Genomic DNA, 25,794 nt, shown 5'->3' with positions numbered 1-25,794 from the left:
GGGGGGACGCCTGGGGCTTTGCTGGAGAAGCGGGAGCCGTGGCTTTGCGCATGGCTCTGTGCGGGGGGACGTCAGTGGTCGGTGTGGGCCCAGGCCGGCCTTCTGGGCATGCTGCTCTCCCCGGGGCTGGACACGGCGGGCAGCCAGCCGGCCCGGAAGGGGGGCGGGGTAGCTTGGCCTATGTCAGGGCCGGATCAGAATGAGGATTGGGGTAGAAATTGTTTGTGTTTCTCTGGTCATTTGGCTGAAAATGGTGGTTTATTGGCAAAGGACACACATTTTAAATAAATACACGTGTGTGGGTAACATGCCTTCTGTCCAGGCTCCTAAGACTCACAGACCAAAGGTTCTTTATTTCTTTGTTGTCAGGGGTCCCTTTCTACCCAAGTGGTGTGAACCCGTGATCCTTTCTCTGAATTACATGCGTGCAGTGAAATTCAAAGGTTTGCCTGTGCCACCTCCTGGGGCAGAAGGGCACCATCCTTGGATCCCGTAGGGCCTGGGCCGCTCACTCCTTTGTGCAAGACAGTGTCTCCACCGGCCTGGCTCTGACCACACCTGCATTTGGGTCCACTTCCACCATCCCGCTGGGGCTGCCGTGGGGTGTGGTTGGGGGGGCACGTCCTTGCACGAGACATAACTGGGGTCTTTCTCTCTCTGTCTCTCCATCTTCCCGGCCAGGGCGGGAGCAGTTCCATGGCCTGGGCTCCCTGTACTGCCGGGGCGCGGCCGCGGTCATCCTCACCTACGACGTGAGCCACCCGCAGAGCCTGCTGGAGCTGGAGGACAGGTTCCTGGGCCTCACGGACACGGCCAGCACGGACTGCCTCTTCGCCGTCGTGGGCAACAAGATGGACCTCGTCGAGGAGGGGGCCGCCGAGGGCCGGGAGGAGGACGGGCCCGGCCCCGGGACTGCCGGCAGCGGCAGGTCACCCAAAGTGCCCAAGCTGGTGCAGCCGGAGGACGCCGTGGCCCTTTACAGAAAGATCCTCAAGTACAAGATGCTGGACGAGAAGGCCGTGCCTGCGGCCGAGCAGATGTGCTTTGAGACCAGCGCGAAGACCGGCTACAACGTGGACCTGCTGTTCGAGACCTTGTTTGACATGGTGGTGCCCTTGATCCTGCGGCAGAGAGCCCAGGGGCCGCCGCAGACCGTGGACATCAGCAGCCGCAAGACGCCCAGCCGGACCAGGTCTGGGTGCTGCGCCTGACTCCGCGGGGCCCCGAGCCCCGGTGTCCGCGGTGGGCCGGGGTCGGCCCAGTGTGCTGCGGTCAGAAGGCACGCGGAGTTGCCGAGCAGGCGGCACACGAAGGTGGACGTCCGGGGACAACAACAGCGGGTGTTCCGTGTCTGCGGGGACGGCTCCTCCATCTGCATCGCTGCGTGGGAAGCGGGGGACACGGGAATTGCCTATAGAAAACACTCCTCTGAGCCAAGACTCCCAAGGACCGTTGTGCGGCGCTGGTCCGTTCCTACATCCTGGCCTTGCTGAAGCCTGTGGCCCGGCTTCTGCGGCACCTGGCGTGTATGAGCGCCTGGCCGTGGCACCTGGCGTGGTACTTGGTGTGCGTGGGCGCCTGGCCGTGGCACCTGTCCCACTTCCGTGTTTTCGCAGACATTGTCTTCGTGGCCGTCTCTCCGCTTGGCCTTTCTGTGTGGATGTGTCACCTTGACTCTTGCCTTGTTAATTTATACAAAGTCCAGGATTCCTGCTTTCATACTGGTTGTAGCCGTGCGAGCTATGATTATTATTAAAAAGGATTATGAGAAGACCTTGGTGTGCAGACTGTTGACTGAGACCTTATTTTCACCCCTGGTGGACCCTTGCTGGGGGTGCCTGGGAGGTGGCAGTGAGCTGAGTGCTTCTGTCTTTAAACTGCAGTGGACCCCTAGACATTGCAGAATATTTAGATCAGTCCGTTTGTCGTCTCGAGACACGAGCTCCAGGAACAGAAATCTAGGTCTGTCTCTGCTCAGGTGTGCTTCGTGGGTCACACGGGCGATTACTGACCCGAAGCCCCCTTTCCCGTGCTTGGTGGGTGGGCGGCTTTGTCGCCAGGAGATTCTAAGACAGGGAGGGTATGAAGCAGCAGGGTTTGTTTCTGAGACATTTAAGGGGCGTCTCAGCCGATGTGGGCTACTGGAGCAACACGCAGGCTGGGCACATCTCCTGCAGCCCTGGAGGTTGGAAGTGGAGGTCCGGGGGCTGGCAGATCTGGTCGGGCCCCTTCCCCCTGCAGACGCCACCTTCTCACTGTGTCCACGAGTGGGCAGAGCGAGCTCTGGGCTCTCTTTCCTTGCAAGGGTGCTAGTCCCATCGTGAGGACCCTACCCCCTGACCTCCCAAAGGCCCCACCTCCAAATACTGTCCCACTGGCGGTCTGGGCTTCCAAAGACGGATTTTGGGGGAGAGAAGGGTTCGGTCGTCCATAACAGAGGTGTGGCAGAGGCTAGCAAGAAAGCAGTCGTTACTCTGGGGGAAGCGTGCGGTGACTGCGCTGAGGGCTGCGGTCTGCTGGGGGGTCCTGCCAAGACGGCCTCCTCTGCTCCCCTGCGGTGCGCCTTCTCCAGGCGCGAGCGTGGGCCAGCCTGCGGGATGGAGCGAGCGCAGCCTCCTGTCCCTGCCTGGGGCTCCCCTGCTCCGACACCGGGTTCTTCGAGCCCATCCAGAGGTCTCAGACTTCAGTCCCACAGCAGAGCCCATGAGAGAGTGAAAATGAATCTGTGAGTCGTCAAGCTGGTTTAATTAGCCCTTTGCTCGTGACCTGCCCTGGAAACCTGCCACCAGCCAGAGAGGCCCTGGGATTTGTCTCTGTGGCCTGTGCAGGAGAAAGTGTCCTGGGAAAGTCTTTTGTGGTCCCTGCTGGAAGGCAGGGCTGGCTGGGTTCCCGTGGCCCTTTCCCCTGAATGTTCTCTGCTTCTCTTGCCCATCTGCCCTGAGCACCCCCAGCTTGTGTCCCTGATTGGCTGTGTGTTCTGGGGGCTGCCCAGGGATGGCACGTTCTCTCCATCAACCACACGGAAGTGTTTCACCCTTGGTTGTTCTAAAAATAGGCGTCACGTGGGCTCTGTCTCAGGTGGATTTCGGATGCCGGCCCGGTCCGCGGGTCCCAGCCTGCTCGTGGGTTGCCACCTCTGACCACGTGGGCCTGGTCCCCACACAGGGAGCCCGGTCAGCACTGGGGGAGCTTCAGGTCACTTGGGTCAGTGAGCCAGCCGGTGGAGAGACACAGGGAATTTCTTGGCTGGATGTGGGTTTGAGCTGGTGACCTCGAATATTCCTTCTTTTTCTCTGCGGGGGGGTGGGGAGGCCACGGACAGCTGGGTAGGCTGCTGCCCCTGGTCTCAGAGCCGCCACTGCGCGTTCTCTCCCCGGGCTCCACCGTCCTCGCGCGGTGGATGCCGCCTTCTCCGCAACGTCTCTTCCTTGAATGTTTCTGGGCGCCTGAGGGGGGGTGTGGGGCAGCAGCAGCCTGGATGGTTCGGGCTGGGAATGGTGTAATTTGGGAGCTGGGAGCCCTGTTTCCCCCTCAGCACAGGCTGTGGGCTGACCTCTTAGAAGTACAACTTTGTCATTTATTTTTCTTTTTAAAGGTTTTTATTTATTTGACGCAGAGAGAGTTCACAAGTAGGCAGAGCGGCAGCCCGAGGGAGAAGCAGGGTCTCCGCTGAGCAGAGAGCCCGAGGCGGGGCTCCATCCCAGGACCCTGAGATCATGACCTGAGCCGAAGGCAGCGGCTTAGCCCACTGAGCCCCCAGCCCTCAACTTTGTCATTTCTGAACTCAGTTCTGACCGAGCTGCGAGGAAAACCCTCACCCGGTGTCCAGCCAGCCCCACTGCCAGCACCTGGTTTCCCCACTTACCTTCCGTGTGCTGCTGTGTCCCCCCTCAAGGTCGGGTCGGTTGCGCACCTGCTGTCCAACACCAGAGGCAGGCCCCATGGGTCCTCGCGTCGGGTTGTTTGTGCTGGGAAGGCCTGGAAGCCTGGAAGCAGGGCCTGGTGCTGAGGGTCAGGGCAGGGTGAGCCGGGTGGGCTGGCCTGGGGAGGGGGACCCGCCATCCCCCAGACACAGCGTGTGTGCCTCTCCAGAAGCACTTCCCACCCTCCACCCTTGGCCTAGCCCTCTGGGGGCCTCGCACATTCACGCCTCTGTAGGTGGTGGGGGTGGGGTTCCTGTGCTGGGGCAGGGAGGGAGACCCCCAGGATCCCCATAACCCGGATGCAAGAATCCCCTTTCTAGGAGCCCTCCCTTCTCCAGAGCATAGAATTAGGGGTAAGTCAGCCCAGGGAAGAGCATGGGTCCCCCCTCCCACCACGGAGAGGCTGGACTCCGACCCAGTGCTCAGATGGGCTCTGGAAGCAGCTGCAGTGAGGCCCGTTCATGTCATCACCTGACTCGCACCTCTGGAGCTGGCCTACTGCAGCTCCTGAACTTGAGCTGTGGAAGGAAGGCTCCCGGGAGTCGGCCTGTGTTCTGCGAGATCTCCCTCCCCCGCCGGTCGCACAAGGGTCAGTGTGTAGATGGGGAGGCCATCAGGGGGGGCTGTGATCCACTAGGGAGAGGGTCCCCAGCGCCCCGTCCTTCATGGCTTCCCGCCCGAGCCCAGCTGCCGTCAGGACTGGGACACACTTCGGGCCCCTTGGTCTTGGGGACCGGAGTCCGGAATAGCTGCCTCCATGAGTTTTGCGGGGACCCCTGTGCTGGGCATTTTTCAAATCCTGGCTTCAAACCTCACCTCCCATGTGGTGCTAGGGCTGTTGCTATGGAAACCATCAGTGTAAGGTGGTGCCCTTGGCATCTTACATGAGCTTCGCTGCTTTTCCACTACCCCCACCTGGGATCCTGCTCAGCCCGCGCACCTGGGAGCACAAGGGACCGGACTGTCGCAGGCAGCCCCTGACCATGAGGGGCAAGAGCTGGCGCAGGGAAACGTCCCTTTTCAGTGCCTAGGCTGCACAAGGTGAGGCTCCTCTGTGGTCGTCCTCCGTGGGTGCCCCCAGGAGGGAGCCCTAAATCGCCCATGGTGGCTGCCCCCTTAGGAAGGTGTCCTCCTTCCTGGTTCACTCTGCCAGACCCCTTCACTCCCTAATGGGGGCTCATGACCCTAAAGGACCCTCCTGTGGAGAGTCCTTGTCCTGGTCAGCTTCTGGGGGAAGGCGAGTGAAGGTGGTCGCTGGTATATCTCAAACAACATCGTCAGGCGGAATGCTTACCTTGTGACGTGGAAATTCCCATTAGAAACATTTAATATGAGATTGAATTTTAAAGGGTAAAACAAGTTCTGAGCTGGGCTCCCAAAGACCAGCCGGGTTCCAGAGAGACTGAAGCCAGAGTGTGCCTGCGGCTTTCCTGGCCGTTTGGAGATCTGGTCCGGGGCCTTGGGCGAGAAGCACCCGAGCGGCACCACGAGTGTGTCTCCGCATGGCTCCCGCGAGTGGCGGCTGGGGCGTGGGAGCACCCACGGCTCCCCGAGTGCGAATGGCAGCGCCACACCCTGGGCTCCGCCTGCGGGATCTCGGGAGAAGTGCCGCGGGCACCGGCTCACCCACGTGGGGCTTGCGCCGGCCACCTGTGCCCTCGGACGTGAATGAAGGCAGCCAACGACACGGGGTATAAAAAGCTCAAAACCAACTTTTATTCTGTGGTGGTTACAGAGGTTAGAGGAGTCAGAGGCGTACAAGTCATCCAGGACAGAGGGTCAGTCCCCGGGGCCACTTGGGGCGGTGGATTCCCGAGTGCGCAGCCCGGGGGCGGGGCGGACAGCGGAGCTGAGCCGCGGTCTGCTCCTCGGGGGCCCCCACACCGGGGGGTCTGCAAGGACACGCTGGACAGGAGCGCCCGCAGGGCCCGCTAAGTCTTCCAAAAGAAAAGGCGCACCTGGCTTTCCTGAGGGGATTCAAAGCCACATCAGTGGTCTCCGGGAGGAAACAGAGCTGCTGGCGCAGGGACGGGAGACCCCGCCCTGGGGACCCGGCGGTGAGCTCAGGCTTCCTTTGTCCACACCAGCCCGCCGGGAGCTCCGTCGGCGGCTGGGGCGGTGCTCGGAAGCAGTGACTGCACAGGTGTGGAGGGAGAAGTTAGCGGAGAGTCTAGTGCCACCGGGCAGGGCTACAGGGTGCGGGACAGCGCCCGCGGCGGGGAGCGGACCGGTACCCGCGCACGGCGAGGGGCTGTGTGGCATGAGCGCGGGTGCGGAATTTCTTTGGTAGCCTTTCCACCGGGCTTTCGGAGGCGAGAAGGAGCTCTGTCTGGGGGGCGCCCTCTGAGGTAACAGGATACGAGGAAGCACCTGAGCGGCCCCCGGCAGAGAGCGGCCCTCACAGGTTCTTCATGCACACCTGGCAGCGGCTGATGTGGGTGCGGATGAGCCCCGCCTTGAGGGTGTCGGCGGACGGCGCGCCCTGGAAGCTGGGCTCGGGGATGGTGGTGAGCCAGAAGCTGTACTTGTTGGCGTAGTAGTGGCAGGTCCCGCGGCCCCCGTTGCACTCGATGAAGGGCGTGGCGCGGAAGTCCTCTAGGCAGCTGCCCGGCGACACCAGCGACTGGCCACCGCCCTCGTCGCCCGCGGCCGTGTGCTGCACAGAGGGAGACAGGACCCGGCGGTGAGCGCAGCCCCGGGGGTCGCCGGGGGCTGGGAGGCACTTCCCTCTCACTGCTCCCCCGCCCCTGGACATCTGCTCTCGCCTGCACAGCCCGCCTGCAGCACGCTCCGCGCTAGGGACGCGGCTGAGGCTGGGCGGCCCATGGACAGCAGCCCCAGGGACCGGAGCCCACGCCCACAGCCGGTGGTTAAGTGAAAACCAGAACAACGGAAGTGGGTTATCGCCAGTGGACGCGGTGACTTCACCTGGGAAATACCATCTCCTGCATCATCCACTCAAGGAATGAAGTGTTTGTCTGGCAGCTGCAATACCAGAATTTAACCTTTTTTTACAGAAAAAATAGTGCCTGGGGGCTTAGTTGTTGGGCACCTGCCTTCGGCTCAGGTCCTGATCCCAGGGTCCTGGACTGGAGCCCGCATTGGGCTCCCTGCTCAGCGGGAAGCCTGCTTCTCCATCTCCTACTCCCCCTACCTGTGCTCCCTCTCACAGTCTGTCTCTCAAATTAATAAATAAAATCTTAAAAAAACACAAAGAAAACAAAGTCATCGTGTGGGTCAGCCTGGGAGGCTGGTAAGGTAAAACGAAGGAGCAAGGACAGTGGCCCCTCGAGCCCCAACTCGGCTTGTGGTTGTGGAGCGGGGACGGGCGCAGTGTGGAGAATCCCTGCTTGCCGATTTGTCTGTAACCAACAGGTGAGTTGGTGATCACGGTTTCCATCGGGGGACCGCGAACAACTAGCCGCTGAGATGACTGGGCTGCTGCGGTGGGGAGGCACCGGCATCACAGGGACCTTTCTCCTGGTCTCATAACTGCGGCCGCTCTTGCCAAGGCACGCAGGAGGCTCGTGGAGACACGTGCTGCTTGGCGTGGAAGTGCGGGCTGTGGTTTGTGCACTGGGAGTGGTTGTGGCTACAGGACCCCGTAGCAAGGGAGGCTGTTCTGGGACGTTCTGGACCCAGGGAAACCTGGGTTCTCCTCTCCGCAGAAAAACCACAGGAAGGGAAAGCTTTGGAATCTTCTGCTCACAGAACGGAAGAGGCTCCCTGGCCCAGAGCCGTGCTCTGCTTCGGGTGAGCAGACAGACGCCTCCCGCCCCACCTGGTGTGAAGGAGCTGAGACCACCCGGGGAGTGGAAGGACAGCTGGAGGGAGCCTCGGAGCTGGGACCGTGTCGCTCCCTTTATGAGGGACAAGGTCCATTTTGTTTTTGAATTTCTAAAGCAAATTAAAAGATCAGAGTGTGTGGCTTGCCTACGCACAAGGCTCCCTGATGGTCACGTGCAACCAAAAGGGGTTTTTCTGTCTGTCCTCAAGAGTCACCTACAGGGTCAGCTTCTTGGAAAGCAGACCATGTGCCTGTCTTTGCACAGAACTCAGGATTCTGCTGCTTCAAATGATGCAGCACTAGCGCTTCTAAAAACAGTAAGACAGCAATTCTTCTCTTTTCCTACAACGTACGGATTATGATATATACATAATTTATGAAATATTTAACACATTGGGTGTCTAGTCAATATAGTAGGGAGTTATGACAGTTATAATAACTATCAGTGCATCACAAGGCCCACTATCCCTGCTGGACTTTCCTTTCTCTCTGCCATGGAGGAGTAAGCAGGAAAACTTTAGTGTTGCTATCATGGCAGCATAGTTTATCCTGATTATACCCCACACTAAGGCATGGTGGCAAATTCATGGGCCCCATAGGTGGGGGCAGCCCATGTCTAACATGGCTCAGTTAGCAAAGTGCCGGCAAAAGTGCACTTGTCATCCCCTTGGCCAGGCACCCTTGTGCAGTGCACAACCTGAACAACTGTCCTGTGTGGTTATTCTTACAAAGGCAGTTGTCTTGCTTCCCCAGGCAGCATGTGGTTGCGAGAGGAACTAGATTTCCACCCAGTTCCACGCTCAGAGAGAAAGTAGGCAGGTACCACGTACCATGAGGAAGGAGTATCCAATCCACAGACTCCGCCATCCAGCTGGACAGTGGGGGATGGAGACGTCTTGGCTGTGCACTGCTATGGCGACAGCTGGCGCCTCACACACGGAGCAGCGGCTGATGTAGGGCTTGATGTCATCCTCAGCCACGGGCATCATGGGCAGTGGGGCAGTGGTGGACAGCCAGTAGGACTTGTCATTCCGGCTGGCGTAGTAGCACACGTCACCCGGGTTGCAATACAGGAAGGGCATGGTGCTGAACCGCGCCAGGCAGGAGCCTGCCAGCCCTGTGGAGAGGGGTCCCAGGGTCACAGTCGAGCAGGCCGGAGGAGGATCCCGGGCGTCAGGCCCACCCAGCAGCCGCCTGAGGGGCCTCAGACCTGGTGTTTCTGCCCTGCTCTTCCAGAAGTTGGCACACACGCCTCTGGATGAGGCTGGGGTCGGCAGGGAGTGGGTCTTTATGAACAAACATGCTGGCTGGGGGTCTTAGCACACCAGCCCCAAGAATCACCCATGGGATCCAGACAGGTCCCGGCTTAGCACACCCTGAGGGGCCCTCCCAGAAGGATGGCCGGCCACACTCACCCCTAGTAAGGTATGAAGATCAGCTTGATCTCAGGGCAGGGCTGGGTGAGACCGGAGAGAGCCCGGCCCAGCTTAGAGCCCAGGGTGTGGCCCCACAGCAAGCCGGCCCCGCCCCGCGGCTGGACCAGGACGTGCGGACAGGAATGTGCACAAACTGTCAGGGTTCGGCCTGACCACAGCCGTCACAGACGAAGGCGCCCTCCCTGCACACCCCCGCTTCTAGCAGAGGCTCGCCACACGCCTTCTATGGGCCTGGGAGGCATTTGAATTCCTTCTGGCCACCAGGCTTCCTTCAAGCAGGCTTGTGTACACACATTCTTGTCTGCTCTTCCGGGGCTTCTGCCTGCGGCCCAGGCTGTCCCTGGGCCTCCTTCTGCCTGCTCTCAGAGCCCACCAAGGGGCCGGCGGCTTAGGGGCCAGGCAGGGGGTGGGTGGGGGGCGAGGGCCGGGTGGGAACCCTGGAGTCCGGGGAGGCCGCTGTCGCGCACTCTCTGGGGCGCTGACCTGAGGCTCAGAGCTTTCACAGGACATTTTCGTGTTTTCTGCAGCCCAAAGTGGGAACGGGCGGCAGCCCTGGGTCCCGGGGAGCTGGGCCGTCTGAGTGCGAACCTCACCGGGGTGGCCCGGGCCCGGCGGCGGTACCTACCCAGGTCCTGGTTGTGGGCTTTCTCCTGGCCCTCGAAGTACAGCAGGCTGTACCCGCCCCACAGCTTGTTCATGCCCACAGGGCACATGGGCTCGCGGTCGGTCTGGCTGTGCTTCACCAGCAGGTACCCGATGCTGACGCTGCGGCCCGGCATGCCGGGCAGGCCGGGGGTCCCTGGGCGGCCCGGCTCCCCTGGATCCCGGGAGATAGTGGCCGCCTTTCAGCTGCCGTGTGGACCTCAGCCCACCCGGCTCGCCGCCTGCGGCTGCGGCTGCTCTCCCCGAGGCCCGGCCCTCGCGGGCTCTGCCCCTCACAGATCGAGAGCATCCTGCGGACGACCCGATCTGCCAGGGTGCTGAGCCAGAGGCCAGGCGCTGCGACCCTCGGAGCCAGGAGGACCGTCCAGCCCCAACCCCACACATGGGCTTCCTCTGCCCGAGAGCCAGGCTCCTCCACCCCGGCCGGACCTCTTGGGGGCAGGCAGCTCCCTGCACACATGGGCATTTCTGGGTTAGAAACCGGCCTCCCATGACGCCGCCCCAGGGGTGGCTTGACCCAGAGCACAAGACGGCCAGTCTGCCTCCAGCAGGACGACCCTTCCAAGGCGTGGAATCCGCGGTCCTGGTCGAGCCTGCCTTTCCGTACTCCTCCCTCCAGGGACACTGTCATCACTTCTTCACGGGACGTCCCTCCCCTGCCACTGCCCCGGCCTCTCCTCTCTGCTCGTTTTGGTGCCGTTGGATCCCTTCCCAGACCTGGACGGAGGGCCCTGCCCTCTGTTCCCGTTCGCCATCCACCACTCACCTTCCTGGCCCACCGGCCCCTGCTGTCCCATGGGCCCCTGGTCTCCTCGGAATCCGGGGACAGCAGACACACCGCCTCTCCCCTGGGGCCCTGCCTTCCCGGGATCCCCGCGGAAACCTGCAGAGACCCGGAACCAGAGGTCACCAGCACGGGACGCAGGAAGGGGGCACAGCATCACTGCGGCTGAATGAAGCCTTTTCCGCCAGAAAACCACAGTGAGGACAAAGCAAACACGAAGGCTTTGCAGCAGGGGCTCCCACCTGGTTCTCCTGGGGGGCCCTGGGGCCCCATCTCGCCCTGCGCCCCCGGGGGGCCTCTCCTTCCCTGAGGACCCACTGGCCCCGGCTGGATGGCAATCCTCTGGGGAATCCCTGCAATCCCAGGGGCTCCCACGGAACCGGGGGCACCTGGAAAGGGAGAAGAACACCCCGTTGGCACAGGAGAACCCTGTGGCTCTCCTGCTCTCATCTGTATTCCGTTGTTTCATCGGCTGAATCCGTCGGTGGAGCTTTCTGGAACCCCGCTGCTCTCAGAGACGAGACGCATTATAACCCGTCTCAGAGTCGCTCAGCTCTTCTGCCAATTCGTGTCATTCACCGCGTCCCAGCGGAGGCGATGGCAGGTCCCCATGACAGAGGGGCCCCCGGAGGAGTCCCCAAGCCTGGGGGGCAGGGACAGTTCCGACACCCATTCCCTGTGCCGAGACGGGGGTCTGCAGGGTGCGAACGGCCACTTACCTGGGAGTCCTCGGTCTCCCTTTGGTCCCTTAGGGCCTCGGTCGCCTACACTCCCAGTGGCTCCTGTGTTTCCCATGAATCCTGGGTCCCCTCTGGGCCCTACAAGACAAGCAGGACATGGAGGACTCGCCTGTGTGGCGGGGGCTCCAGCCGCCTCTGACCCGTGCCGCCGTCTCCCTAAGTTGAGGATTCCTTGGGGGGCACTGTTACCTTTCTCTCCCGGGAGACCGACCACGCCGGGCCGGCCCTGGGGCCCAGGGTCGCCGCCCCATCCTTTGGTCCCGGGGCTTCCCGGAGCTCCCGGGTTCCCCTCGTCTCCTTTGCTTCCAGGAAGAGCAGCAGGCCCAGGCGGCCCGGGGGGCCCTCGGTAACCTGTGGACGTGCATCACAAGAAAGAGGTTATGTGGGAGGGAGGCCTGGGCTCGGACGCAGGCTTGGCCGCGGAGCGCCAGGACGCGCGGCAGGAGGTGCCCGGGGGCCAGATGCAAAGTCACCGGTTTGGGACCGTCTGGCGGGTCTAACACCGATGACTATTTTCGCGTACGTACGCTAAAACTTAGCGTTTTCACCATTTCAAAGCATGCGGTTCAGGGGCTCCGAGTGAATCCATCGCCGCCGTGCACCCCAGAACCCTCGCCTTCCCAAACTGAAGCCCCGTTCCCAGGAGTCAGCGAGTCGCCACCGCCTCCCCCAGCCCCAGCTCCCGCTTCCTCCCTTCCAGCTGCGGATCTGAGCACTCTCGGGCCGTGAGCTCGTGGCCTCTTCCAGCTGCGGATCTGAGCACTCTCGGGCCGTGAGCTCGTGGCCTCTTCCAGCTGCGGATCTGAGCACTCTCGGGCCGTGAGCTCGTGGCCTCTTCCAGCTGCGGATCTGAGCACTCTCGGGCCGTGAGCTCGTGGCCTCTTCCAGCTGCGGATCTGAGCACTCTCGGGCCGTGAGCTCGTGGCCTCTTCCAGCTGCGGATCTGAGCACTCTCGGGCCGTGAGCTAGTGGCCTCACAGTGCCCGTCCCCTCCTGTGTGTCTTATTTCACTTTGCACAATGTCCTCAAGGAGGAGACGAAGGCTATTGCACCTCCAAAGTAAGCTGGTCCCCACCAGCTTCTGCCCCCATAGAAACGGGAGTCCTGCTTACCTTCCAGGCCAAATATGCCCGGCGCCCCTTTGTCACCAGGTAAGCCAGACACGTTGGAAGGTGGGGTGATGCCTGGGAACCCCTGACGTCCGGGGCTCCCGATGGGGCCTCGTTCCCCTTGGGAGGGAGACAGAAGAAACCTCTTTGAGGGGCAGCATCCCACGTGTCCATGCATGGTTTCCCCTCCCTGCCACTTCCTGCTCCGGGGGGCAGGAGGCTGTGCTGGGAGCCGCCCAAGGCTGGGTCCAGGGAGGGCCCGTGCATCGAGCTTGGTGATGAGCCTGGGACAGTGTGTGGCCCCGAGAGCTTGGCTCTGTTGCTTGCCAGCCCGGGTGTTGGCACCAGATGTGCCAGTCCTGGCCGCATGAGGCCTCTGGGCCACACGGATGCTCTCAGTCCCCACTGCGGCCACCCTGCGCTAGCTTGGGCCCCAGCCCTGTTTCAGCTCAGTGTCAACAGGGTGTCTTAGTGGAGAGTTCCCTCCCCAGTCACGGCCAGAGCCTGTGGCCCAGCGGGCAGCACCATCCGTCCGTGCAGACGCCACCGGGTCACGGGGCTGCTGTGACTTCCGTGCAGGGGGGGTGGCCTTGCAGGGGGCGGCCTGTCCCGGGACCCTCGGATGGAGTGTAGGGGCTCCCTGGCAGGGACAACAAGGATTCCCGAAAACAGATGCTGCACAGACAGCTGTGGGATGAGTCGGGGACAGCGGGGCGCTCTGGGGCGCACAGCTCAGCGGAGGTCAGGGAGAGTTACGGGGTCACAGTCGTCCTCGCAGACAGACAGACAGACAGACAGCCATCGGACACTGAGCTCTGGGGCAGGCGTTTCCCCGACGTATAAATGTGAGTAAGAGAGGTGATTTGTGCCCTAGGTCCTCGCCCCCGCTGAGACGCGTACCACTGGACCGACCCTAGGTCCTCGCCCCAGTCACTACCCCGATGGGCTATAACAGAGTATGATGCGGGGGGGCTGGCCAAGAGGTTCTGCAGAGCAACCGGCAGGGCCCGTGCCCGCTCTGCGCCTCATCTCTCAGACTCTCAGACGCCCGCCCGGGGCTGGTGGTGCAGGTGGTGCTCCTGGGCGGTGCTTGGCCTCACCTGGGTCTCCTCGCTCCCCTTTCTGTCCTGGGGCTCCGAAAGGGCCTGGGCGGGTGTTGGGCTCTCCTGGGTCACCCCTGTCCCCGGCAGGACCAGGGAAGCCGGGGTCGCCGTGGATGTCCGCACCTGTGGCGGGAGAACAGCAGTGGCCTGAGCTTCCTGGCCTGAGCCCGGCTGATCTGCAGACGCGGGACAGTCCCTGTGCCGTGAGACCCGGGAGCAGAGCCGGAGTTCACCGCGGAGATTTCAGCTGGCCAGGCAGCGTCCGTGCCCCAGACCTGATGGTGGCTGAACCCCTTCTCGGTCTGCGGAAGCACTGGGGCCCCCACCCATGCGGCCCCCGGAGGGGAGCTGCCCTGATCCCTGAGCCCCTGAGGCTGGGATGCCCCTCAGCGCCCCCTCCCCCATGGCTGGGTGTGGCCGAGTGGCCGGGGCAGCGGTGGGTACCTGGGGATCCCGGGAAGCCTTTGGTGCCTGGCAGGCCGTGCAAGCCGCTGACGCCGTGGATGCCGGGAAAACCTGTGCGGGTTTCGTTCGTGGTTACCGCACGCACCAGAGAGCGAGGGGACCTTAACCTGACTCAGCTCTGCTTCTGTTTGCTAGTTCACGGTCACCCGTCCGGTTCACGCGGAAGCCTGGCCCGTTCCACACAGCACGACTTGTCAGTTAGTCACGTGCGTGTCACCAGGAGATGCACTTCCCACCGAGTCTGTTTTCCTGGAATCTTTCTGCAGATTCCTCACAGCCTTGTGGGGAAGTGGTGTGTCCTTTCTTCCCGACACCCCCGAGGCACTCTGTGGGTTTGGTTTGTAAGAACCGTGCTTGGAACCAGCGGTCTGGCTGGATTCCCGAGGACACGCAGTCCTAGAGCAGACACGGGAGGCGGCGGGGGGACGCCATCTGTGACGTGGGCACTGAGTTGGGGGGGGGGTGTGGGCCCCTTTCATTCCAAGCAACACAGCCTTGAGGGCCTGTCCCGGGCTGGGCCAGATGACCCCCGAGCTCCGGCCAGCCCTGGACAGAACATCAGGGACACTAGCTTCTGGCCACGTCGGCGTTGCCTGGGTGCCGACTAGCGGGGTCAGCCCGGCCAACAGGAGCTCTCCCCAGCCCTACAGACTGGCTCAGAACCACCCCAGGTGTCAAGTCGGCAAAGGCAGAAATGCTCTTTCTTACCTGGGGATCCTGGAACCCCCGGCCAGCCGAAGTCTCCTTTGTCGCCGGGCCGTCCTGCCCGCCCTGGCTCTCCCTGGGGCCCCTGCAGGCCTGTCAGTCCTGGGAAGCCTGGGGGGGGGGGGGACACACGTGTCCTTAAGTGGGACTGAAGCCTCAGTCAGGTCCTCGCTAGAGGAGGGCATCGTGGGAGAGCACGGCCTTCCTTCCAGCCGGGAATCACCCCCCATTCAGGTGCACTGGGGGTGAGGCGGCCTTGCCAAGGAGAGAGCAGCCTGCGTTCCCCCATTCTCCTTCCGTCCTCCAAGCAGGGGTGCCCAGAGGACCCGGAGATTCGGAGGATGGGTGTCGGGGTTCCCAGGTCCCACACAAAGCAAGGTGAAACAAAGCAAAAGCAGCAGCAAGAAAAAAGCTCGAAACGAGTTCCCTGTTCACTTTCCGCCTCAACTCGGGATGTGCACACCCGTTCCGCGTACTCCGCTGCACGGACGGGGTCCCGGAACCAGGGCTCGGTCTGCGATCACGGGGAGACAGACACTGGGCCACACAAGCATGTGCATCAGCCCCTGCGCGTCCCCCTGCGGCCTGTGGCTCGGTCCTCCCCTGAGTTTGGTTCTAAGGCCGAGCTAGGTCACAGGCAAGGCGCGCGCACGAGGCAGCCTCCTGGGGCAGAGTGCGGTCGCAGCAGACAAGGACACAGACACCCGGGCCGCCTCAGCGGGGGGCCTGGCGGGTGGAGGCTCAGCCGGGCGGGGGCGGGGGAGGACGCACACCCGGAGGCTGTGGGACGGCAAGAGGTCATACCTGTTTGCCCTTTGGCTCCGGGAGGGCCTTGGACGCCGGGCATGCCTGCTATCCCGGGGAAGCCGACTTCGCCCACTGTTCCTTTCTCCCCGAAGAAGCCCTTCAGCCCTGGAAGCACAGAGTCCTGCTTGGAGCAGGGGAGGCGCCGCATCCCTGGGGCCCAGCCTTCGCAGGGCTCAGGGGGACACCCCGAAAGGGACGCTGTCTTCCCACGTTGGTGCTTCTGCTGTGAACGGGCTGCGCATCGGAGCGCGATCCTTCCACCCCAACACCGTCTCCAGGTCAGTGGCCCCGCGTCCTGGTGTCCACCCCATGTGCTGGGTGGGGCTGACCGGGGCGACCCCCAGGACACCAGGGAAATGCTCGTGAGTCGCTTCAAGCCTTGGCCAGAAAACGCATCAGGGCTTTGCCTTTGTCCCCTCTTTGGATGGCCGGCTCTGGAGGACGCCCGCCGCCCTGCCCTGAGCACATCCAGCCCGCGGGAGAGGCCCACGTGTTTTCACGGTCTCGAAGAGCAACCACGAAGCAGCTCTGCTTATTTCTACTGATGCTTTCAGTGTCGGAGCGATCTGCGCCGAGCCTCCCTTTGCCGGGTGCGCCTTCCTTCACAACCACCGGCGTCGTCCCCCCGAGGACAGGCCTGAACTCCGGTGCCCCACCGGGACTGGATGTGATTCGGGCTCCCTGGGGCACCCCCTCGGCTGTACGGGTCGGCCTTGTGGCTGACCTCTCGGGCACCCCCTCCCATCTGAGGGACAGGGACGCACCCTGAGGGTGCCTGACGTCATGGCCCCTGTGTGCCCGGGACCCTGGCGTCCTGACATCTGGTCCCCTGGCCGTGCGCACGGGGGAGGCTCTGCTTCCTGGGCCCGTGGGTAAGTGACACCGAAATGTTCAAGGGGGAACAGCCCTGATTCCCGGTGGGGAGCCGCTGCTCGTCCCTGACATGTCTCCAGTTGAATGGATGGGAAATGGGGTCCTTATCCGTGGCTACAGAGCAAACATGGCCTCACACTTCTGCTCTTCTAGACCAAACTGTCTGAGAAGTTCTTGAGAAGAGGCCATTCCGCGAGTCCAGGGTACCCGTGGGCAGGGAGGGAAGCCGCCGGGAGACCAGGTTCTAGATCGGCAGCGAGCCCCGCAGAGCCATTCGACGGGCCCCTTTCTGACTCCACGCAAGGCTGAATCCCCGTCCACTCCGGCTTCTAGACAAAGCACGGGCTCAGCAGCCTCCCTATGGCCAAGCTAATGGACACTCTCTCCCCCTCCAGGGCTGCCCCTAGGACTGCAGCAGGGAGGGGCCCCCCGAGATAAAACCCCCGGGAGGCACCTGTCCCAGATGCGCACAAGCAGGAATGTCCGCCTTGGACTCGCAGGATGCTCCGACGGGAGGAGGGAGCGCCGCGTTGTCCCACGAGGCCCCGGGCCTGGCGTGCCGCTCGCTCCAGGGACTGGCCTGACGCCCACTGCCCTCTGCTGAGCCCCTCCCCATTTACAGGACGTGCTTGTCACGGTGCCATCGGCTTCCTGTCCTCTAATGTCCCTTCCAGGGACAGACAGAGCTTTCCTGACTTGGTCTCAAGTTTCGTTTAATAAACAAGTCCCGCGTCTTGCTTGCACGTGGGCTGGAAGACGTCAGACATTCCCCGCAACGTGGCTCAGCCACACCGGCAGTGACCCAGTGCCCGAGGGAGCCGCCGCGGGGCTCGGGGCTGTCGCTCAGTGAAGGGGCAGGAAGGACTCACGTACCTGGGGCTCCGGCCACGCCCCGCTCCCCCTTCAGCCCAGGCCTTCCCGGCAGATTGATGGTGTCTCCGATGTCACCTGCGGTGGGCGGAAAAAACAGCTGACGACAGGCCTTCCCGTCGGCAGGTGGTCAGTTCTGCAACTTGGCCGCGTCACGCTCCTTACAGGAATGATCGGCTTCGAGATCCCTCAGGCCTCTCGGGGTCTGACCGCCACGCCTGCCCGGGGCGCTCTGCATGGCGGACGGCCCGCGGTCGCGTCCCAGCATACTCACCGAAGTCACCGGTGGGGCCGACCTCGCCATACAGGCCCGCTCTCCCCGGAGCTCCCTTGTCGCCCTAGAATGAGGTCAGACGTGGAAACCTCTCAGGAGGCGTGCACGAGGTTAGCCGGTTACCCTGGAGGGTTGAGCCTGTCCAGCGGCCTGGCTAAAACCCACACGCTGGGTTTGTAATCCGCTCGGCCTGCAGCAAAGCCCTCGAGTGTTCCCACGTAACGGCGGATTCTACTGGACCGAGCGGGCTTACTGACGCTAGGGACAGAGACGACGGGGTTCGCAGGGAAGTGACAGCGGTCACGACGGTGGTGGTGACACGCATGGCTACCCGCGTCCCGCCCCGTCCGGCTGTGCACGTGTGACTGTGCGGGGTCCCGTCCCGAGAACTTCATTTAAACTTCAGGACAACCCTGTGGAGTAGGTCCTCGGTGTCCCCTTTGACAGACGAGCAAGGGGAGGCCCGGAGAGGCTAACTGCTCTGCGGAGATCACCCCGCCGGGAAGCGGCAGGAGGCAACCGCACAGGGCCGCTGGGCTCCCCAGGTTGCTCTGATATCGCCCGGCTGGGTTCTGCTGCGGTCGCCGAGATGCCCCGAAATGATGTTGCATCTGTGGATAGTGACCACGTAACCCCGGAAAGCACGGTTCTCCCTGCTCCGATGGAGGGCGGCACCGGTCTGCGCTGCAGTGTGGGCAGGGGCCACACAGTGATTTCTCCCGGTGCAGCGGACTTGAGTCTCCGAACGAGGACCCCGGCTCTGCTCCAGGAGCAGTGGGGAGGCAGCGCCCAAGGCCACGTCCCTGTTCAGACGCCGCCCCGCGCTCCGTTCTCTCGGCGTCCTCTCCGGACGGAGAGCTCACGTCCGTGTGGCACATTCATCGCCACGGCTCCACGAATGTCACTCACGTGCCTCGCACACGAAGACATGGGATGTTTTCCAGAAGGTTTCCTTGCACCCCTTCCTAGTCCCCAACCCTGCCCGGGACAGCCACCGTCCGACTGCCATCTGTCACGGTCGTGCGGGCTCCTGACCGTCACACGCACGGGTCTGCGTCGTTCGGACTTTCTGCTGTAGCTCGCTCAGCACGACGTCTGTGCGAGTCACCTGTGTGGCTGCATTTCTGGGGAATTCTCTCGCCCGTGTGCATCGGCTCCCCGTCGGCCTGGGCCGTGTCTTGTGCTCGTCCTCCCAAGGCTTGGCGACTGGGGCTCTCCCAGGCTTGGCGACCGGGGACCATGCCGCAGGGCCGTGCCGCAGGACTGTGCTGCGGGGCCGTGCCGCGGGACCATGCTGCAAGGAACGTTTCCATCCTTTTTATTCTAAGGGGCCGCTGGCCGCACACGAGGTCCTGTGAGCCACAGAGCCCGGCGGGGATGGCAGGCAAGCCGCGGAGGGACACAGACGTGTCATGTACGTCGAGAGGGCTGGCCAGAGGCCATGTGGGCTGTTGCTGAAGGGCCACTGCCGGGTGGTGAGACTTTCTGCTCGGCCCGGCACATGCTCAGCCCACTGTGAATGCCGGGGAGGGGTCCACGCGCTGAGCCCCGTGCGCGTGAGCCCCGTGCGTGTGAGCCCCGTGCGTGTGAGCCAGCTTCACACAACGGCGGGACAGAAGAGGTTCCTGTACTACAGTCGCTGGACAGCTGCCCGCCAATGGACAGCCGCCCACCACGGAACGCACACCTTGCCCGGGGCCCTGTGGTACTGCAGGTGGCCGCCAGCCATGCCTGACCCAGGAGGAGGCGGGTGCGGAGAGACCGGAGCCCTGCCTGGGCTCAGAGGGCGTCCCTGTCACACAGCAACACGGCACCTGGAGCCACAGCGCAGACACGGAGGAAAGCAATGTGTGAACGCCGCCGGGACGCTCTCCGTGCTGTGACCCAGGGATGGGTCCTCAGTCCTGACGTCACGCATGCTTGAGTTTAGGGTTTGGAGAGCTAAACGGCTAGTGTAGTGTTCTTTCCGAGCCCCAGGGTAAAGCGTGGACACCTGGCTCCATGCGACGGCAGCCCACGGAGGGCCGGCCGTGCTGCGGGTGCCACACAGATCACCGACGGTGGTGGTCTGAGCACCGTGTCTCCTTCCAGTGACCCAGGGACCCCAACTCTGAAGCTGGCCATGCACCGCTTGGACCGCAGCAGACGTGAGACCACAGCCCGCTCGAGGCGGAGGGGAGAAGAGTGATTATGGGGGGACGTGCACTTACCCGACTTCCTGTGAACCCGGGAAAACCTATGATGCCAGGGGGGCCGGGCACGCCGGGGAATCCTGGTAAACCCGGCACTCCAGGGACACCAGTGTCTCCTTTGACTCCTTTGATGTGGCCCGGCTTCCCTGGCAACCCGGGGATGCCTGACAGCCCGGGGACGCCCGGCATTCCGGGAACACCTGCGGGAGAGCCCCGAGTGAGTGGTACCTGTGCCGGCCTCAACGCCCCAGGAGGATGCGGCCGCCCTCCCCAAGCCCTGCGCTTTGTGGTCCCGACGGCCGCACGTCTGACCCCGGGACCGTGAGGCTCCTCGGTCCGCAGAGGACCCGCAGGCCGCCTGGCCGAGGTGTCGGGGTCAGAGGCGTTTGAACGCTGTGGCCCGTCTCGGGCAGAGAGGCGTCTGGTGCAGAAGCTGCCGCCGTGGGACTGGGGGGGCGGGAGGGGGGAGGGGCGGGCGGGCTGTGCTCACCTTTCAGGCCCAGGTACCCTTTCAGCCCCATGGGCCCCTCGTCGCCTTTCTCCCCTTTGATGTCCTTCATTCCTGGCTGGATGATGGGAGGTGGCCCTGGGGGTCCGGGGTCTCCGCGGCTGCCTGCAGGGGAGCAGAACACAGTGTCTCTCTCGGCCTCTGAGCCAGGCCGAGGGGCACGGGAGGAGCCGCGGCTGTCATGGGCAGCGAGTCCCGAGGGGCTCTGAGCTCCGGCCGGCATGGACCCCTGGTCCCCACTGGGCCTGAGTGGGGGCAAGAGTGTCCGAGAGAGGCCGAGGCCGAGGCTACCGCCTGGCTTACCCCGCGGCCCCTTCTGCACGTGAGCCGCGTGCGGACGCGCACCCCCGCCGCTGCCGGACTGCAGGACATCTCCTCACCCGGAAAGGAACCCCGCACCCGTCAGCGGTCACCCCAGCCGCTGCCTACCCCCCGCCCCCGGAGGCCGCGCATCCACGGCCGACTGCAGATCCCCTGTTCCGACATGTCCCATCGAGGGAAGCAGACGAGGAGGGAAAACGCTCTCGATTTTACCCACACTCCGGCAGGTCTCAGGCCCTGGTTTTTCCTTCTCGCTGGTCAGCACTCCTGCGCGTGACATCCGTGTGTCACTGGCCCACGAGGGCTCCTCAGCCTGTCTCTGGTTTTGGGTGTCGGGAAGCACGCTGCCGGAACGTGCGCGTGCAGAGCCCGCCTTCCCTCTCCGGGGCTCGACCAGACAGGAACGTGCTCGGTGCCTCTGTTTGCCTTTCCAGGCAACCGCCAGGCTGCTCTCACCGCCGGCCGCGCGTGTCGCGTGCCCCCCAGCCGCGGGCGACGAGCACGCCCTCAGTAATGCTGGTCATCGGTAATTCTGTTTTCAGAGGTCACGGTGACACTTGCAGAACAAGGGTGTCCACACAAGTCATGGAGATGTGGCTTGTTGCAACACACTTTCGGGACAAGGAGCCTCCCACGTGGGGTCCTGAGCAGCCCGCCCACGCCAGGCTTGACGCGACCTTGTGTCTGTGGGTCACAGCCTCCTCGGCGTGGTGCTGCGCCTTCCGCCTGGAGTACAGAGTCCCCGTTGGTCAGGCGACGCTCCCCTCCTTTGCGGTTTACCTTCTGCTTTCCCCCGGCTTCACCTGACCTTCCGCTCGCCATGAATAGTCACGCCGGAAGGCTTCCTACAACGCGTCGCCACGTCCCTAACGTAGCTGCTGCTTTTGTGCTTAAAGGTTTCCTTCGTGTAAGCTCAGGGGTCACGGGGACATGAGCCGCGGCACGGGAGGACGGCTGACATGACCCTGAAGGGCGTGTTTCAGAGTTGCTACGACTGCGGAGCTGGAACGTCCTCCTCAGGAGAAAGCTCCGTGACTCGGTGGTGACAGGTGGTGACCAGACTTACGTACCAACACGGAACCTCATGGCGTCACCCGAAACTGCGCTTGTATTTAATTTTACCTCCACAAAAACTTCTGTTGAATATAAACAAGAAAGTTTCCTCTGGTTGGATTCTTCTCTCGCGACGCTGCCGGTGGGCTGAAGCTGGGATGAAGTCTTCTGATTTTTGTTAAGTTTCCTTCTTTTCTAATTGTGCCTAGGTTTGGGGTTCCTGGAAGTTCTGCTTTAGACAGAGCTACACTCCATAGAACTGAGCTGCGACCCCGTCAGAAAGGCGTTTCGAGAGCTGGACGTACCTTTCACACCCGGCTCCCCCGCCAGGCCCTTCAGTCCCGGAACTCCATAAAATCCGGCCTCTCCTTTGTTTCCCGGAAGCCCGGGTCTTCCTTTGAGCCCGACCATGCCTTGGAAACCGTCCATCCCGGGCGAACCTCTCCCGCCTGCAGAGGGACGAGAAGCTGGGTTAGCCACGGGCACCTCGTCGGGGACGTCGCTGCGGAGTGACGCTCCGGAGGCGAAGATTCCTACCCTGAAATAGGGATTCTGGGACACCGTTGCTAAGGGGCCCGTCCGCTGACCTTCGAGCAGACTGAGACGCACAGAGTGGCGCAGAGTCTGCCCGCCGGCCGACCGGCCGCTGGGGCCAAGACGGACGGCCAGTGTGCGTCAGTCTTATGAAAGACCCAAGGGAAACAGAAGGTGACCTATGTCCGTGGCCGCCCGGAGAGGACACGACAGGACGTCAACCCTGTGTGCAGTGCGAGGATCCCACAAAGGACCCCTGGAGAGACAGATCACCGTGTGGCCCCACCGTCAAGGACCAGAGGGCTCCCTTCTAGGAAAACTGGCCTCTGTGTGCAAATAAACCGAGCCCAGGGACCAGGTATTTCCTTGGTTTTGGTTTTGTAAGCTTCCAGCCTCCGGATCGGACTCCAGGGTCCTGAGAGGCCTCCCACCGGCTCTCGGTACGAGTGACTCAGCATTTTGGGGCAGGCCAGTCCCACTCAGCCTAGCAGCCGTGGCCCGTTCCCCCAGGTAGGACGCCTCCTGGGGCCCCGGCCCACCAGTGAGCGGGGCTGGCCTCTCCCAGTCCCAGGGTAACCAGTGCCCACTGCAGGGAGCGCCATGTGCCCGCTGTTACCTTTCTGCCCGGGGACACCAGGCATTCCGCTCATTCCTTTGAACCCAGGACTTCCTCGGGGGCCTCTCTCCCCCAGCAAACCAGGGTCACCTCTATCGCCGGAGAGACCCTTCATGCCCACGGGGCCAGGGACACCGGTGTCCCCGGGGTCCCCTCTGTCTCCGGGCAGACCTGAAAAGCAGAGAAGAGGGAAGTAGAAGCTGCTGAGCAAACGTGGAAGAGCTCAGCGCTCCCGGGGCCCGCCACCCCGGACAGCACCTGAGGGACGTTGGCGCCACAGCCTCCGCGTGGGGCACTCGGCCTCTCTGTGGAGGGCTCCGGGAGGCCAATGGCCATGGCTTCATTCCCGGGCCTCCTGCCCCCAGCCTCCTGGCCCTGAAGGAAGCCCCTTCTTCTCGTCCCCGATTCTGTCCCTTTCAGAAAACCTTTCCCTCCTCAAAGCGCAGCAGCGGTTTGGAAGTTCCGCAGGGAAATTTCATTCTTCCTACTGACGTCTCCCGGGGCCCCAAGGACAGCAGGAACGTGGAGGTTCGGTTTCTTGTTTGGCAAATCCATGTTGTGGTTTTGGAACCTGTTGGGCTGAGCTGTATCCCCCCCCCCGCCCCGTGTCGTATGTCGGAATCCTAAAGCCCCGGGACCCTGGGGTGTGGGTGCCCTGCAGGACAGGGCCCAGAAGAGGTAATTCCAGAGCGACGGGTCCGGTCAGAGGCGACCGGTGTCCATCTCAGAAGAGGTCGGGACTGGACGCACCCAGGGGGACGTGAGACGTCCGGCCTCAGAGTCTGGTGAGAATAACTGTCCATTGTTTAGTTGGCTCAGCGGGAGGTTCTCTCGGAACCCCTACAGCTCTGGGAGGGGTGCCATGGAGCCCAGTTTGAGAACCCCTGGGTAGGCTGGTGCTACCTCACTTGTCAGTCACGTGAGGCCCCGCCCCCTCCCCCCAGGGGATGGGGGGATCCTTACCTCCGTGACCAGGGGCGCCTGGCCGACCCAAGGGCCCCTCCTGGCCTGGAGCTCCCGGGAAGCCGTGCTGTCCTGGTGGCCCGGGCAGGCCTGGCTGGCCTGATGGTCCTGGGAAGCCCGGCTGGCCCTTCAGGCCTGGCATTCCCGGCATGCCCTGGCTTCCTGCGGGACCAAGACAGGGTGTGAGGTCGGCCCTGCACCCGCGGATGCAGCCGCCTCCTCACAGACAGCATTTCGTTGGCTCCGGAGAAACGCACGGGAGGCCCACGAGTCTCGCGGATCAGCTCAGAGTGACCCCGAGGTCACCCGGCCCCACGGCTGGCGTCGGCGCTTCCTCCCACCGGCGGCCCGTCCGGCGAGCACGCGGAGCTCACCCGGCAGCCTGGCGCCCAGCTGAGAGCCCGAGTTTGGGCTTTTTTTTCACTCAATGTTCTATTTGGAGCATTTTGCCACATTCTAAAATATCCTTTATGTGTTAGAGGGCAGCGTGCGTCGGAGGACCGTGTCGCGTGGACACATCGGGAGCCCGCCGGTCCCTGCTCTCGCAGACGGTGCCGCGAGGGAGCGGCTGGGAGCCTGGATCTGTGCCGGGGGCGGGGGGGGGTCACTTCTTCCAGAAGGTGTCTCGGAAGCTGACTCTGTGGGTCCCCACCGCGCTCATTTAGCCGTGGCCGTGCGGTCCTGCGTCTGCGCCCCTGTTCCCCGTGGGCTCTCCTGGCCGGGCTGGAGCCCGGAGCCTGGCAGGGCAGGCAGGGTGGGCTCGGGCAAGCGCCGGATCCGACTCACAGGGCAGAGACAGCAGGACAGTCCTTCCTTTCCGTGTTTGGCTTTGGTAGAAAGTTTTGTTCTTTGCTACTATTTTCCTTTGGGGATTCAGATATTTTCCTTAGAGACTTCAGTATCCTCCACGTACACGGACGGATCTCCTCCACGGCTCTTGTGACGTTCACTCTGCTCTGCTGCCCAAAGTTCCATTGTGTTTTTGACGTGAAGATGAGCATTCGTAGGCAGATTTTATGCACCGTGTGCGCGTGTGTGTGTGCGCGTGTGTGTGTGTGTGTGCGTGCACGTGCACCGCTTCTTCCCTTGCTTTTATGCTTAGAACATCCTGCCCACCCCACCCACGGGTCCCATGAGCAAGTATTTTCTCCCATTCCCCCCCCCCCGCCCCGCCCCACAGTCCCTGGCCTCTCTTCTTTCTTCCCGGACTTTGAAGCTCAGCGCGTTCCTTCCGTGGGCACCAGCAGGACAGGCGATGGCTGTTTCCAGTGCTGCTCCAGTGACCTCCCGACACAGATGCTCACTGAGACCACGACTACGGCCCATGCAGGCTGCCCCGCGTGGAGGGTGGACAGGTTGGTGGACGAGGGAGGCGCATGAACAAAAGGGACCGAGACAGTGTTGGGCCGACCCAGAACTCCCCGTGCAGGCGTGTGTCCCAGGTGTCTGATGTGTGGACGGAACGGGGCAGAAAGGTCTGCAAAGAGCGGGAGCAGATTTGAAGCAGAATTCCGCCAAGACGTTCTCCCCCGAGATGCACAGGTGCGTGTCCTCACGTTGTCCAGTCCCGCTACGGGAAGTGAGCGCACTGTTCTGGCCCAGCTTCTCCTCTGGGTTAACAGAGTGTAGCGCTCGTGGGGCTGATGGTTTTGGACGGCAGGCCGTGCTGGAGACGGCCAGGTCTGACCGGGGAGTCGGGCCCCTGCTGTTTTTCCATGACGGTGGGCAGAAGGCATCACCACCAACAGCCCTCCAGGCTGGTGAGCCGACGGGGCTCATGGGGGAAGAGGCTGTCGGGTCTGTACGTCTGAGCCCGGTTTCTGGGCACCTCTGTCCCTGGAGCAGGGAATGGGCGGGTCAGGCTGCAAGAAGGATTCTGCACCGACTGCGGTGACATCCATGGCCTCAGAGCTCATCATCAGAGCCCAATATTTTAACTTCATTTCTAGAACATCTGCTGAAAAAGAAATACCTACAAAGAATCTGCTTCCTTCAGCAAAATACCCGTCACTCGTGGACCTGGGCCCCTGCTCTCTCCCTGCACCCAGGCGGCACCTGGACGTCCCTG

At 62.9% G+C, this 25,794-nt stretch overlaps 2 protein-coding genes across 9 annotated transcripts in view; one reads left to right on the top strand and one right to left on the bottom strand.

Annotated features, from left to right (window-relative positions):
• RAB20 (RAB20, member RAS oncogene family) overlaps positions 1-1,773 on the top strand; it is a 29,125-nt gene extending 27,352 nt beyond the window's left edge. For all 7 annotated transcript variants that reach the window (XM_082701008.1, XM_082701010.1, XM_082701014.1 and 4 more), the window contains one exon: positions 682-1,773. In XM_082701008.1, the coding sequence (XP_082557134.1) occupies positions 682-1,211 (530 nt within the window). In that variant the 3' untranslated portion in view covers positions 1,212-1,773. The remainder of the gene's footprint in view (positions 1-681) is intronic.
• Positions 1,774-5,617: 3,844 nt separating this feature from the next.
• COL4A2 (collagen type IV alpha 2 chain) overlaps positions 5,618-25,794 on the bottom strand; it is a 154,154-nt gene continuing 133,977 nt past the window's right edge. For both annotated transcript variants that reach the window (XM_082701005.1, XM_082701006.1), the window contains 19 exons: positions 23,727-23,888; positions 22,764-22,934; positions 21,919-22,062; positions 20,222-20,344; positions 19,750-19,931; positions 17,540-17,603; positions 17,269-17,343; positions 15,520-15,627; positions 14,719-14,826; positions 13,990-14,061; positions 13,543-13,668; positions 12,446-12,562; positions 11,523-11,684; positions 11,313-11,411; positions 10,836-10,982; positions 10,576-10,692; positions 9,772-9,963; positions 8,541-8,827; positions 5,618-6,579 (listed from right to left, as the gene is read on the bottom strand). In XM_082701005.1, coding sequence (XP_082557131.1) covers positions 6,322-6,579; positions 8,541-8,827; positions 9,772-9,963; positions 10,576-10,692; positions 10,836-10,982; positions 11,313-11,411; positions 11,523-11,684; positions 12,446-12,562; positions 13,543-13,668; positions 13,990-14,061; positions 14,719-14,826; positions 15,520-15,627; positions 17,269-17,343; positions 17,540-17,603; positions 19,750-19,931; positions 20,222-20,344; positions 21,919-22,062; positions 22,764-22,934; positions 23,727-23,888 — 2,714 coding nt within the window. In that variant the 3' untranslated portion in view covers positions 5,618-6,321. The remainder of the gene's footprint in view (positions 6,580-8,540; positions 8,828-9,771; positions 9,964-10,575; positions 10,693-10,835; positions 10,983-11,312; positions 11,412-11,522; positions 11,685-12,445; positions 12,563-13,542; positions 13,669-13,989; positions 14,062-14,718; positions 14,827-15,519; positions 15,628-17,268; positions 17,344-17,539; positions 17,604-19,749; positions 19,932-20,221; positions 20,345-21,918; positions 22,063-22,763; positions 22,935-23,726; positions 23,889-25,794) is intronic.

This window comes from Mustela nivalis (genome assembly GCF_964662115.1).
Source record: "Mustela nivalis genome assembly, chromosome: 15".
Taxonomy (NCBI): Eukaryota; Metazoa; Chordata; class Mammalia; order Carnivora; family Mustelidae; genus Mustela; species Mustela nivalis.
Note: the sequence above shows the minus strand (reverse complement) of the source record. Positions and strands in the feature narration are given on the sequence as shown.